General features: G+C 39.5%; 1 protein-coding gene across 3 annotated transcripts in view; it reads left to right on the forward strand.

The window, feature by feature from the left end:
* The window catches only part of SAMSN1 (SAM domain, SH3 domain and nuclear localization signals 1), a 64924-nt gene that overhangs the window by 29584 nt on the left and 19848 nt on the right, over window positions 1-15492 (forward strand). The window contains exon 1 of one of the 3 annotated variants that reach the window (XM_058829661.1): window positions 1276-1412. The exons of 1 other annotated variant lie outside the window; for it this stretch is intronic. In XM_058829661.1, coding sequence (XP_058685644.1) covers window positions 1356-1412 — 57 coding nt within the window. In that variant the 5' untranslated portion in view covers window positions 1276-1355. Of the gene's footprint in view, window positions 1-1275; window positions 1413-15492 lie in introns of those variants that run through there. One more of the 3 variants, XM_058829663.1, reaches the window with a different exon arrangement.

Raw genomic sequence — 15492 nt, forward strand, 5'->3', positions numbered from 1 at the left:
CCAAAAAACTCCTCTTAAACATTTAAAGAGAAGTCCAAATAGAAAACCAAAATGGAATTCATCTGATAAGCACGTCTTATCCTTCCTTGGAATATTCATATGGTAGAAGAGAACTAAGAGTATTTTTAAAAGAGCTTTTATTTATGCCAAAATTATGAGTTAAGCCTGCTTAGAATGCATTTCCTTGGAAAAAAAAATAATTTGGAAAAATTAACATAAAAAAAATTAAAAAAAAAAAAAAATTACCAAAGTTTTTTCTTGAAAGTTACTCCTGAGTCCTTTTCTTGTAATATACTATTCCTTTTACTATTGTAGTAATCTTAAATTAAGATTTAATTGAAGCTTTCTGGGAAACCTAAAAATTTTGGGTTTGAAACTGAGAATTTACCTACATTGCTCAGCAAAAAGCTGGGAATATTTAATAGTTTCAAGGTTTCTGGCCTATGAGTCACAACAAATGAGTTTTACTTAGGATGCTCAAGGCTTTTGTATTTTTCTGTAAGATAATTTCAAACAAAATTAAGCAGGAATTTAAGCTATTTTAATAGCTCTGCTTTTGGGCTGGTTTTCAAGGGGATGTAGAGGACCTCTGTCATTTCCATCAGCTTCTTTGTTTAAAGTCTTCTGTAAGACTTGTCTTTTCTCCCTGTGACTTTTTCAGCAAATCAAGGAAAACAGAGGACTGAAAAGTGATGTTTCAGGGAGTCCCAGTTCTGTGACAAATGGCAAAAAATTCATTCCACCATGCAAGAGAAATATATGGCTTTAGGTAATTCTCTTCTCTACCAAACAGCAACCTTTAATCTCATTGCTTTTATTGCATTGCTGGAGAGCTGAGAGGAATGGAGGAGTCTGGGGCCAGTTACACCCACAGTGTAGCTCACATCAGATATCAATATTATCTCTTAGTCCTCTGAATAGCAGCACACCTTCTTCACACACAAGTCCCAGCACAGGTGGAAATAAAGCTGCACTTAGTGATAAGGAAAAATTAAGAGATGAAAAGAGAATGATTTCTTGAGGTTGTCCAAAATCTTACTGAGACCTGATGGTGACACAGCAGCAGATAAGTTTTAAAGCATTTTACTTTGAACCCTGTCCTACTTTTCAACTCATCTCCTTGGCACACCTCTGTGTTTCTTGTCCCCATCACTTCCTCCCCTCCTTCCTCACCCCCTCCTCAAAGGAAGAATTCACTTTACTCCCCCATGCAACAAGGCAGCTGTGTGAAGTCACATCCTGATAGAATAAGGAACTGCATAACCAATGTAGACGCTGGGAGTGCCCTCCCTTGCACTTAGTTTGGTTACAAATTCATAGCCCTTGCACATCCAGTGGAATAACGTGAGTTAAACATGCTGAAGAGAAAAACGTCTAACGTGTCTGATAAGGAGAAAAGTCAAAAGCCAAAGGTAAGAATGTCTCATTTTTGCCATCAATTAATAAAAATAACAGGAATTCCTAACAATTTTTAATAAGAAGGTTTCCTCTTAAATCCTATCCTCAGGATTTTCTTATGTGCTTGCAAGTACCTCGGTGCTATAATCTCAGGAATCTGCATATACTCACTTTATAATAGCAGAGACCCAATTCAAGGAATAATCGTTGTGAAGCTGCTATAGCTGTGCTAAAGAATTCTGGTGCTGGACTTTAACAGATGGGCACACAAATTCCCTTTCTCTATTTCATTTATGCTAAACCAATGATGTCCCAGAAGAGAGTGTGAGAATCAGTGAAGAATTAAAAATACTATTATATTTGTTCCTTATTTTAATAAATTTGCTTTTGCATCACCAAACCACAGGAGAAGAGCGTACTTGGCAATCAGTGTTTGTCATCTTCATTTCTTTGGGAATCATTAAAAAATCAGCCTAAAAGAAATACTCTAAACAAATTGTCTATGTGCTACACCAGATCCTTTCCACAATCTGGAATTGTAAGAAAGGAGGTGAGACTTTTGCAAGATGCATAAGGATGTGTCCAATGCTCAAAATTCATTTTCAGTCCCTGTACTGAGAGCAAAATGACCTCTGCGTGTTGTATTGTACAAGTATTTTTGAGTATTGTAAGGCTGTAGTGCAACAGCTACTGCTCAACCTGAATACTTCAGTCTCCATTTCTGCCTCAGTTTATTGGTGCTGAAAATTTAACAAAGAGATTAGAAAAGCCTCTGAGTATTTCTTTGCTCTCAACAACTGCTGTCTCCCAATTTATAGATTCACCTTCTCATTGTTTGGAAATAGACCTCCTTTAATGACTTCTGTCACTACATTACAGACATTACTGCAGACACCGTTTCAGCAAGGATGACTTCTGGTTTTGCACAGCATTGCCTTTCGTGGATTGTGCTTGCAATTTTAGACTATTACTCATTAACAGTTAAAATTAATGTTTTTCCACGGATTTGAAGTGATTTTGATACCATTTCCCCCCACATTTTAATATCTTTTTATTGCACTGGTTGTTTTGGTATGTATCTTTTTCTGCTCATTCATTATACTGTGTTTTAATGCCAGGGAAGAATTATAATTAATATCTAATTACATTATTGATTAAATAAGAAATGACCAGGAAAGACTTTGGGGATGGACTTCCCTGTGTATAAAATATTTTCAAAAGCCAGTTTTGGCCACTCTCTTCTTCCAGAATAAAGTGTTCCTTAGCAATAGTCTGATTTTTATTTTTAAAGGCCCACTTTTGCACAGCACTATGCAAAGTTTCCATGAGGAGAAGACCTTTGTTAATGTGCTGCTCACAATCAGGACAAGGGAGCAGACAGCCCCACGTTGCATAGAATAGGAATCTTGGTTTGTTGTAGCACATTTTGAAACTTGTCCCAGGGAAGCAACGTAAATGCTCAAGTTGCTTAATGCTGAATTGGGTAAGATTGGACACAGGTCCTCATTTCTTGGAGAAGTTACAGGATTTCACAAGTGACCTCTGTAGGTGACGTCCTGGCTGGCCCCGCAGCATTTGGTACCTCCTCATGCTCACACGGTACCACTGCCACTGGGCATGTCTTGGGCTACCTCACCTTGCCTTCAGGCCACTTAAATATCCCAGTGTTTCCAACACACTCACACAGACCTGTGGGAGAGCCAGAAGGCCTGCTTTTCATTTTAAATGAAAATCAGGTTTGCAGCCTTAGACCCCCAAAGGGGGCACCAAAAAGATCTTTTTAGGTAATTGAATCTTAACCATGGAGACTACTTGTCTTTATCACAACTGTACAAATTTCTGTGCATTAATTAGAGTGTTTCACCAACATTTTTTTTTTGTTAACCCTTTTGGTTTTATTACTTTCTAATGTGAAAAGCACTGGCATGAATTGCTGCCTTTTGATAAAGATGAATGAATATCACAGAAGGCTCATGTTAAAGTCTTTCCCAAGGCAATTTGCTGTGGTGGTGGGCAGTTGAATGATCAGGGCAAGAGTAATACAGGTTCACTATATCACTGTTCACTACTTGCAGTGCATTTACCTTATTTATTATTGTGGTGCTTAAGTGACTTCTGCAGATGTGTTAGATGCTGCATAGACAAAAATCTATTTTAACACTCTCAGTGTACACTATGAAAAGTTGATCTATGCCGTGAAATAATAGTTTTGCAGGGTTTTTTTGTCATGCAGCAAGATTTCAGTAGTGCTGCAGCCATGCTAATAACTTCTTTGAATGTCTGGCAGCTTGCGTGTATTCATGGATATGCATATAACTACTGAATGCATTTATATAAATAAACATTCATTGTTAGGCAAAAAGACATCCAAACCATGTGTCATTCCAGAGAAAATGGAGAGAAATGAGAGAGAAGTTCATTCAAAAGAGATACTGGAAAGATTCTGATCCTTTGCAAATGTTTCTCATTGTAGCTGCACATATGGGTGTACATTTATACCTTGTATAAAAGCTGAGGAAGCTGAATTATAAAGGAAAAGTCCTAAGGGTTAAAAATACCCCGCTTAATGTTGGAGAAATTCAACCAATTGGATGGCTAAGCTCTCTATTCCAAGCTTATCTAAGCTAATTTATCTGTCTATCCAGGACCTTAAATGACTTTCTACCACAACAGAACCTGTGCATCTCCCATCCCTTCCTTTCGGGAGTCCTTGCCTGCCCTCCTTTCATTTCTGCCAGATGAGACACAGCTTGCTGTGCACAGTGTAGCTGCTCAGAGCTGCAGAATTATTTGTGGGCAGGTGAGGTCAGACAAAGTAGGTCTTGCACAAAGCCCTGAGGTCCATGGTGACACTGATGGCTGGAGTGGCTCACTGCAGGGACAGTGGCTCCTGCGTTCCTGGAGCTCTGCAGGGCGGGAAGGCAGGTGGGGAAAGGACGTGTGTCCTGGATGTGTTTCAGCTATGGGTCTGTGCAGCCTGTCCCACCAGCCCTCAGAGAGCTGGGGAGGAGGAGAGAAGTTGACTTGGAGGATGAAGGAAAGAGCCCTGAAATCACCTGGATGTCAGCCTCTTTGAGACTCATGATGTTACAGCTGGCAGTGCATCTGGGCAGTGGAATGAAGCAGATTTAGAAAAAAGACTCTAACAAATTATACAGGTTCTAGTCCTCTCTTTTATGCACCCTTCAGGCAGCACCGTACACATAAAACCCCATTAAAGCACTTCACAGCTATTCTGCATTTCACTTTGCACTGTTTTGCACGTTTATCCAGGTGCAAATACTGTGTAAAACATCCCTGCATTGTCTTGCCCACTTGGCAGCATGTGTAATGTGCTGGGCAGAACCTACTCCTTTCTCTCTCTCTCTCTCTTTTCCATTCCCCTGGACACAGCAAACTTGAGAATTGCCTGATGATTCTTGGCTTTGCTTCAACATGAAGCAAAGATGTCTTTGTGCCATTTTTTCTGGCTTGACTGAAGAAAGTCTTGTGTCATTATTCTACATGACAGTTGATCTATGTTTATGCTAAAGGTTTGAGATGTTTTTGTTTCCTTATTCTGCTTCCAAATGCACTTGGTGCTTGAAACTCAGCTTACTTCTTGTGTGTAAGACAATTCAGGGTCAATGCCTCTACATTTTGTTTAGGCAAAAAGATGTCCAAGCTTCTAATTAAATCAATATTTGCTTACTTAGGTGATAAACCACTATTTTTTTTCAGGGCTATGAGGAAAGAGTGGCAAAATCCAATGGGAGGAAACATTTTAACATGCAAATTTATTGCCTAATACAATTTCATACCAGTAATTTTACTTTTTGTAAGCTTGAAACGAAACCCTGACATTGCAGAAATCAATGCATGCTTTTGCCATAGACTTGAGGCCAGAATTTCACCTTTTTATATATTCTTCACAGAAGGCCTGATCCTGATTTTGGCTTAAATGAATAAATTAGCTGTGATCCCATTGATTTCAGTGGGATTATCTGAGTAAAGTTTATTGCTTGCCTAAGTGTTTGGAGCCTGTAATGCAGACAGGTGCTATAAGCAAGTTTTTTGGTGCCGCATTTTTCTGATGGTGGCTCATGTCTCTCCAATGTGGAACACTTACTAAACAAAAGAAAAGAGAAAATAGGTACAGCAAACCTAAACACCAAAAATAATTTGAGACATAATTAGATCTTCTGTAGGACAAGATCTGCAGTGAAGAGATTGCTCAGTGTTAATGAATATTAACTAGGATTTATCCTTGAGTGGGGAAAGCTGAAGGTTTTAATTTTATTTCAAAGGTAAAGACTGGTACAGTTATGAAGTTTTATATTCTTTTCTTTCCCCCTGAAATTTTGAGTGCATAATAAATGAGCCACTGCTAATGTCACAGATGCTAATTTTCACAACCATGACTGAAGTGATGTTCGTTTCCATTTGCATTTCATTCTAACAATGATGAGAGGTGATGAGTTGATGATAAGCTGTTTTCACCGTACTGCCCGCTGTGCAAATTTATGCTTATAGGCAAAGATGACACATAGTTCTGTCATTAAAGGGCTTTACTGCATTGCCTCTTGAAGAAAGACTGTTTGTCAAAATCCATTTGAACTCTGGTAAACAAGCAAGAACAGATGACAACATCTGGGAAGTATTTTTAAGACCTCGGTTTATGGTGTAAATACCTGTGGGCCTTTAGTGAGGGGGTTCAGATAAAGAAATAATGATACTTATAAAAACCATGTGTGTGTAGATGAGGAAAGGTGGGATTGCAGGTGACACTTCAGAAGGTGTTTTCTGTCTCCCCCAGGCTTCATAAAATACTGGAACAAGGTTAGAGTGAACCTTGGGTTATTTTCTTTGTGTGAGTGGGTGGTTCTACAATCACATTACTTCTCCTCTTACTTCTGCTATTTTTTCTTTATTTATATTATCAACATGCTTCTTGGTCATCAGCTAATTATTCTTTATTTTCAAGGGCAGCTTCAGAAAGTTGTGTGTTAACATATATGTAAATACATCACTCCTAGAAAGCTACTGAAATTTGAGGAATTTTGTTTTCTCAGCGGGAAGTAAAGGTCCAGAGTGTTTGTGGTGAAAGAACAGCCATCTCTCACCTGGCCCTTGGCAGGAGGCTGATTAGGATGACCAGACTCCCCATTTTGATGCTCACACCACGACATAGCCTCATTGAGGATTATCACAACTCTTGGCTAGCTTTTGTTACAAAGAAAAATTATATCTGTGGTCTGTTAAATACTGATGTATTTTGTGTGTTCCCTTGATTAAAGCATCTTTTACATTTTTGTCAACTTTGCACAACACTAATTTAATTTCTTGTTTTTTCCCTGTCTTGGTTTCCTTCACTAGCTGGGCTTAAGTCCTTAAGAGCAGAATATTTTAAAACAAATGAGAGCAATCTTCTGAAGGGAATATTTACACATTAATATTCATTTTGCTTACAGTAACAAATCCAGGGTTTTGTTTGTTTTCCTAAGCAAGTAGGAGCATTTCAAGAAGTCTGCCTGAACCACCTTATCCAGGAATTTTTAGAAACCAGACTATCAGCTGCAGCATTTATAACTGTGCTCTCTGATAAATAACATAGCACAACTACCAAGGTGACATAAATCAGCATTGGTTGCCTCCTAATTCTTTAAGAGTTGTTTAAGAGCAGTTGACTTACTTACTGTGTTTCTAGGAAAACCAAAATACCCCAAAGTAAATTTTGGTCAGGATATCTGTCATTGCTGGGAAAAAAAGCAGTAACAATGTATGGGCAGGACTGTCAGAGGATGTGGCCTACAGTTTCCTGTACTTCAATATTCGTCTAGTAATCTGTGTCACGGCATAAATTCAGACAAAAGCTGTTATAAAGCCATCACTGGGCAGCTGTATAAGCACTTTCTGTGTGGCCACAAACACTTTAGCCAGAAGAATCAACCCCTTGCTGTGTGGGCAGAACTTGCTGGGAAGTTTCCCATACCTGAGAAGGGGGAAAAAAATCTTCTGGGTCTCTGTAATCACAATATCCCTTCAGCTTTCTCTTTTGAAAGGCTGCAACAAAGACAGCAGAGTTACTCCAGTTGTTAGAAGCAGTTGTTCTCTGTTCCACAAATTGGTGGTGTCAGTGGTTTTGCTCAGCATTTGCTGCTTGGCACCAGGCTACAGTTTATATATGCTCTGAATATTTAGCATATCATATATCCTTTAAACCATCTTAATAGAAAGCTTTGTTTCAAGAATCAGAGGTGTGTTGTATGTGTGTTGTTATTCCACAGGAAGATGAATGATCACTTATCTTTTTCCTAAGTGAAATCTTTTCTGTATTCATGCTTACTCTTACCCTTGTAGCTTTTTTAAAAATTGTATTCTACTGACAGTGTACCCAAGAGCATATTCTTATTATTTTTCTTCTTAAACTTGAGACTGAAATTCCAGCCTGGGGAAAGGTTTGGAGACTTCTTCAGGGAAGCTGCCTCTTTGACTATGCACAATGTATACCTTTCTGCCACTTTTCCTCCCTGTACTCTCTTTGGTTTGTTCCATGGATACACAGAAATCTGGATAATGACTTCACCTCAACAGAGTCATCAGGCTGTTTAATTACCAGTCATAACATCTGGCCCCTTTCTGGAAAGCTAAAGGTCAAGAGCAAAGGGTCTTCTATCTCATCACCCAGCACTGAAGCTGACAAGTTTTCTCTGGCAAGAAGCTCTAGTGACCTGCTGTTTTGCACCATTATGCCTTCTGGGTGGAGTTTTAGTCCTTTTCCTACCCTTCTATGCCTTCATCTCTTTTATCATCTTCACAAGAACAACCATGTAACCTAGCACTGCTGAACTTGATTTCCATGAGGTGCTGAGTGGTCACTTCCTTGAGAACTGTAAGAAGGGAGAGTTCCTCTACTTGTCCAAGCTGACCTCATCAGAAGGTGTGTTAGATTTGCTATTCTTCCAGGTATGTTGAGGGACAAGTGAGACATGAGTCCCTGAGTACCTGAGTACTTGGCTTTAGGTTTTTCTGCAGTGTTCCTCGTGGCTTCTTCAGGGAGAAGATAAACACTAGAGGAGTTCTGCTCAACCAGAAGACATGGCACAGTTTCATGTCTTCCCTCTACCTTTGTGTTTGAGACAGAGATGGAGACGTGTCACTGACAGGCTGCAGCCATGAGATAAAGAAATCAGCTTCACTTAGTGACAGCAGGGCCGAAAGCAGATGTGTGACAAGGAGACAACAGAGGCCGAGACAGCTGAGTGAGCTCGCGCGGCTTCTCTGCCGCCTTCGCCCGCGCAGAGAGGATGCTCGGCTCTACCGCTCCTCAACTGTCTCACTCACCACAGCTGTTCTGCTCTTGCACTTCTGTCTCTCTGCCTCCTTCTTTAAGAGCAGATGTAAAGTTCAAAAACCACTTCAAAGAGCTGGAAAGGGGACATGGTTCACTAATGGATAAGCAGCTCAGAACCTGTGGAAAGGATATATGAAATGGTGGAGCAGGCATTCAGCTCTAGCACATGGCAGGGCTGTTGGCCATTGGCATGTTTACATTATTTTCTTCCTGTCTCTGTAATGGAGTTTATATTTGCTTGAGTAATATATCTTGGTAATTGTGGTAAAGTGTTTGAAAAGGCCTTTGTGTTTGTGATTTTAGCCAGTATCTAAAGAAAGGGGAAGAGGCAACATCTGCATATCCCTTCGTGACAGCTTAAAATTGTGTAGTTGGCACAGTTCCCTTTGCAGTGGTAGGGCTGATTTCAGTAGGATTTGGGGTATGTCCTTAAATCTAGATTTCAAAGAACTCCTCAAAGCCCTCGTTGCTGCCACTGCCTCAGTAGCAGCCCCTCACTGTGTCTCCACTACCTGTGGTTCTCGTGGAGGCTGTGGGAGCAGGGGAGGGGGGAACAGCTCAGTCTCACTTTTCTCATGTGTCAGAATGAAAACACATTTCAGGCACCTGGTACACTTGTTTTTCATGAAATTAAGCTGTAGTTTTCCACTGAGCTGTGATCACAGCAACCCATGCCACAGAGAGAAACAAATGGAGAGAGGGCAATTGATGTGCCCTTACTGGTACCCTGGTGAGCTGTTGATTGTATTAATTCCTTTTTTGGATTGGCCTGAACAGAATCAGGATCATATCTTCAGATTCCTAGATTTATTTTTTTTTTCCCTTGGATTGCAATTATAGAGCTTACGCTAAAAAGCAAGCATGGAATTTAATACATTACAACTTGTGCACTAAGAAAGATTTTTACACACTCCCAAATCATGTGGAAACCTTGAGCTGGCAACCTTCTTTCAGCTTCCATACGAAACCAAAAGCTTGCTGAACTTAGGAGTTCAAAATTGAAAGGAGCACATTTAGGATTCCCAGGAATAAATTGTGCAAGCATGTCCAGATTTTGAAGCCTGAGAAGCTGCAGTGAAGTGTCACTTGTGCTTTCTTCAACTGGAAAATAAGGATAACTTTGGCCTGTGGATAACAAAAAGCCAATGTTGGAACACAGCCATTTGACAAGGGAGGACACAAGAAAGAGAAAAAATGGTGACTCTAGTCTACATTTAAAAGGAGTCAAAAGTTAATCCACTCTAATGAGTGTAGTATTTTATTTCTTTTTTGTTTTTTTTTGCTTTGTTTTCCAATATAAAAATAATTTAAATAAATGGACATATAGATCTGATGAAGCACTCAAATTCACGGTGACTGATGATAGATACTGCACTGAATTTTGCTTCTCTACTGTAGTGGATCTCCATTAAGGCAATTTCAGCTAATCTCACTATGGATTCATTAATCAAGTGTAGTCAGGATGTCTGAAGGGAGATAATGAGGGGGAAAAATGGCTTATTGTTTGGATCTTATTCTTCAGCTAGTTATTTTGTTTATCATGTTCCATAATATTTGTACCCTGATAAGTTCCAGTTGCAATTAGTTATCATAACAGATGACTAGGACATCTTTACTTACAAATTCAGAATCATTCCAAAAATAGATCAATTAAATTTGTGTTCTTTTTACATCACATGCCTATACAATATCAGTTAGGAGTGAAATAGAAACAAGTTGGACCTGTGCATTTTAGAGTTTCCTCTCTTTATCCAAAGATGCGAGCATCCATGGAGATAAAGTCCCTAATCCCACATCTTTTTCTTTAAGCATCCTGCAGTATCAGCAGTCCTTAGTGTCTTCCAAAATTTCTCCTCTAAAATGCCCAAGAAAAGATTTGTTCATTTTTTACTTACTTTTTACTCATTTAGGATTACATACTGTATATCTGCCCCACATAAAGCTGTCACTATATTGCTTTTAAAAAAAAAAAAAGGTTGAGGTTCTAAGAGCCCGGTGGGTTTGGAGACTGCTGAAGAAGGGAATGTTTATAAGCTCTGTGATATTAACTGCAGCACTCAACCTCAGGTGACATAAAGCATGCAAAAAAGAACTTTCTGTCAGTTTTATTATTTCTAAAAAGGTTCCCCTTGAAAGAGAAGAGTGACCTTGCTCTGCTGAGCTGACATATGCCACTGAATTAATGGCTAGGCTTTGCTGTAGGGAAGCTTGCAGAAACATTACAACTCCAATGGCTGAGTTTGCTGCGAACATTAATCAGGGGAACCAAGATGATGTATCAAACACTCATTTAAAAGTAATAAAAACTAACTCTCTCTTTTCCCCCCTCCACCAAGTTTCTTAGAATTAGCTTACTGTTGGTCATTACCTGTTGTCAAGGGTAAGACTGCAGTAGGGCAGTAAAACTCATGTAAGGGCTTTCTGAAGTTTGCTTACTCTTCAGAAAAAGAGCAAACAAGCTTTTGGGACGGTCAGACTTGACCTGACTTAGAGGTTATTTTTTTAATCTTGTTTTTATCTGGAAGGTCCTTTGAAGGAATGCCTTTCACAGAGCAGCCACATTCCCACCTCCTCTGCCACAGCACACTGGTTGCTCCACTTGTGGGTGTGCTGGCCAGGCAAAGGGGTCCCTGTAAAACTGAACCTTTGGGGCTGGATTCTTCTCATCTCCTCTTTGGGCATATGTATTTTTGTCTTCACTTAAGCAAACATGCTTGTGAGTAATTTCTCTCACACAGGAAATCCAGCAAAACCCTGCAAGGTCAGGACCTAGATAACACACAGCATTATTAAAATCATGCTGTATAAGTAAGCAGGGAAAGGACTTTAATTGAAGCTGCTAGGTGATTTGGTTTTAAAATGTGAGAATTCATCTGTGAACTCAGCTGGTTTGAAGAGGAGGAAGTTTCAGGAGAGGAAAGATGTTGGTATTTAAGGGATTAAAGATCAAAGCCTGCAATGCTTACATAGTGTTTAACCAGCCTTTACTGAGGCAGAGCTCCCCTCTGCTGCAGGGATGGTTTTGTGGAGAGTGGATTTCAAGGCTCATCCCTCAGTGTTTCTGCCCATGTGTAAATGAAGGGTAAAAAAAGGATAGCAGGGAGGTGGAAGTGCACATCACGCCAAATCTTTAAATGTCATTTTCAAAGCTCCTCTGAGTTTGTCACACATCCTTAACCTTCTTTTAAAGTCATTTTCTTTTCATGGTTTTGTGTGCCACTGAAAGTCACTTTTAATTAAATGTCATATAAATAATAAAGTCTTAATTACATAATTATAGCAAATACCTGTGTGCACACTCCCAGAATTGGACAGACTGCCAGAAGAGCACTTGGAATGACTTTTCTCACCGGGAAGTGAGAGTAATCTGCAGCAGCTGGGCAGGAATGATGGGGCTCAAAATTCAGAGTCCACGTGCATTTAAAGAAAGTAGAGTCAGATCCCTTCCCCCCCTTGCACATTTTGCAATTCTCACTTGCACAAGACTTTCCAAGTGTTAAGACTGGCGTTTCCTAAATTGCTTCCTTATTTAGTCCCTCACAAAGTTGTTTAATCAACACAGCACATTTTTTGCCAGACTAAACTGCCTCTTTGCTCAAATGTCCTACATGGCTGCCCCTTCCAGAGGAAGACTTAGAGACCTTGAAAACAATCCCACCCTGGTTTAACTTCAGGAACAGCAGCTCTGCCCTTGCTCTCAGCTCTCCCAGACTGTCCAGGGCAAGGTGTCCCTGGGAGGCACTGGAGACTGGGCTTCCAGTGGTGACTCTAACTGGGATACTGGGAGCTACCTGCCTGGTGTCAGCAGGGATGCAGGCTTGAGAGGCTGGTACCAGTTAGAGGCACTGATAAACCAGCTGCTCGGTGTTTACTTTGGAGAGTGCAGTTTGTTCACCTGGAGGCGTGTTAGGTATGATTACCTCAATTCCTTAATTCAGCTTTGCTTTTCCAGTCCTTTTCCACTGTTAAAATTAGGGTGTTTGGTCTGAGGCTTCGTGGTGGCAGTTCTGTTCAAAGTCCACTTTGCTCCCCTCTCTCCCCCACCTCCATGCAGCTACTGAGCACCAGGCCATGATAACAACCAGTCTTTTATAGAGTCATTTTTAAGCCAGTTAAAAATGCCATTTCAGTAGATTGCTCTATTTGAGTTAGCAGGAACAAGCTGTATCTTTTTTATTGCTTTTGACTGGTGAAGTGCAAGGTTTAGGCCATGTTTCATGTGGGCTATAAAGTTATATTAATGTGTTGGTTAGTGGTCAGAAGTTCTGTATGTGTAACTAATGTGTAAATAGGGAAAAATTCCCAGTGGTGGAGAGGTCATGATGTTTTCTCTTTTATTGTTGCTTAATCTTTTATGCAAATTCTCATTCTTTATACAAAAGTGAGGATTTTTTTTGTGGTGTTTAGTTTGTGGCGTTTTGTTCCACAGAACATCCAAAAAGCTATAAATTGCTATCTTGCCATCTGGGAAAGTAGGAGACAATTCTTTTGATTATCTATGCAAGAAGATAAGCCAGCAGAGTGGAAATATTCATCCCTACTTGGTAACTTTTATTCTCAGAGTGGTCTCCTCCTTCTGAAGGGACTAGAACCATCAGAGAATAGAACAAATGAATCAAATCCTGATCTCCACTTATCTCCATCAATCAGAGCAGCAAGAACAGGCTGTTCTCTTGAGGGCTGCTGTGTCTGCTTTTAAAAAAGAGGGAAGAAGACAAGTGTCTGTGGCAGGCAAGGAAATTGAGCAACATGCTGAGCTCCCTTTTTATCACTTCTAGTGTCCACGTTTGCCCCTATACAGCTTACATGGTTTGGGTAGTCTAAGGATGAATGGAAACTAAAAATTAAAATGCATGGAGTAATTTGAAGAGATTTACTTGCGTGAGAGGGTCAGAACAAAGCCATTGACACGAGGGACTTAAAAGATATTTTGAATAGGACTTGAAGCAAAATATAATGGGCCAGAATTTCTGACAGCAGGCAACCAGATTGCTGAGCAGTGTGACATGTCCAAAGAAAAATATGGGATAAATATCTCCCATAATGATTATTTATCAGGATAACTGCAGTCAGTTTGGGCTCAAAGGTTGTTTTTAGACACAGGGAAGCTCTGACTAGTTTGTCACAGACAAGAACTTCTCCTATGATATGCCCTACAAGGGAAGGATGTTTTAAAACAGAGAGATGGATTGCAGAACTTGTTGTTGTCTTACTATTTGCATACCATACCATACCATATTATTTTCTAGGAAAAATGATAGGCTATTTACAGACAAACCAGACAATCAACTGCAGACTGTCCAAACAAAAATAAACAACAATTACATAGCACTTATGCCTTTAAAAGGATTATTTAAAGTTCCTGGATTTCAGGGAATAAATGATATAGGAGAAGACGGAAGAAGGTTCTCAAATACTTAAAAGTATCTTTGATGTTTTCTATTATGTTAGTTTGGAATACTGAATGTGAAGAGATGAAATTTAATGTGTTGATTTATAGAAATTATTTGATCAGTACTGGTGTGGGAAAACACAGTTGTTTCTCCCTCTGCCCATGCCTCCATTAGATTTTAGTGAGCAAATTTGTATTTGCTTAACATATCCCTGGGTAGCTCTTGCATGAATTGAGCCAGAAAAACCACTTAACTTTATAGGATGCTGAATCCTGGTATCAAAAGTCAATAGCGTATTTTCTCTTAGTAGCTTTGCATTTACTTTAAAAGCTTCCCTTCACCTGGAAATAAGGCCTGTCCATATCTTCACAAAGTAGGTGTTCCCTGACACTAATGCAGTGACTGACACTACTGAAAGTAATAGTCCCATTCCCTTTGCAGCCAGGAGCTCCTAAATCTGCTTTTCATTATCAGTATAATGGGGTTGGATACATTTTTAAAAGGTGGTGCCTATTGATTACTTAATGGAAAAAGTTAGTATAGAGAAGTGCTGAAGCAGCCCTATTCACTGCTCTCCAGTGCAGCAAGACCATTATCTAGAACAGTGGAAATCATCCTGTAACCCTTATTAATATTTAATGAGGATGAAGCAACATTGAAGTACACTACCAAATAGCCCAAGGCTCCTGCACATGCTGAATATAAGGTTGTTTCGAGGGTCAAAAAAGAATAACTGATTTCCCTGTGCTCAAGCTGTTTATAGGTAAGACCAACACTAAACAATGTTTTCTCCCTTGTTCCTTTTAAACTATTTCCAGCACATCTGCACTTTAATATACACTTATTCCTACTAGACATATTGAAGTGTTGGAATGCAACAGAAAGGTCAGTGTATGTTTAGAGATTGCTGAGACAATTTTATACTTTCCCTTCCCGGTATTGCTGTGAATCCCAGGCTCCCTTCTCCCTCCCGCTCTGTGCTGCAGGGCACATTTGGCTGGGTTGACAAGCTAGTGAAAGGTGTTAATCCTGTCTAATAGAACCATAATCCTCTGGGCTGTGTTTTTATATCATACTGTTGAGCTAACCCCTTGTCACAGGATGTTCTTCATCTACTTCATAGCAAAGCTCTTTACGGGAATTTTAGATAAAATTAAATGTACAATTCAAATTGTCATTTTCAAGTTCACAATGTAAAAACAAACAAATAAACCACAATGTTTAAACAACAGAGATTTTACAATCAGTTAAGAGAAGCTGTATGATTTTTGTCTTTTCTTTTTTTTTTTCCCCTCAGTGAATAATAAATGTCATTATAGTTGTCCAAAAATATTCACAAACATGGGTCAGTTTCTTCAAATAACCTTT

This window comes from Poecile atricapillus, chromosome 1 (assembly GCF_030490865.1).
Source record: "Poecile atricapillus isolate bPoeAtr1 chromosome 1, bPoeAtr1.hap1, whole genome shotgun sequence".
Taxonomy (NCBI): domain Eukaryota; kingdom Metazoa; phylum Chordata; class Aves; order Passeriformes; family Paridae; genus Poecile; species Poecile atricapillus.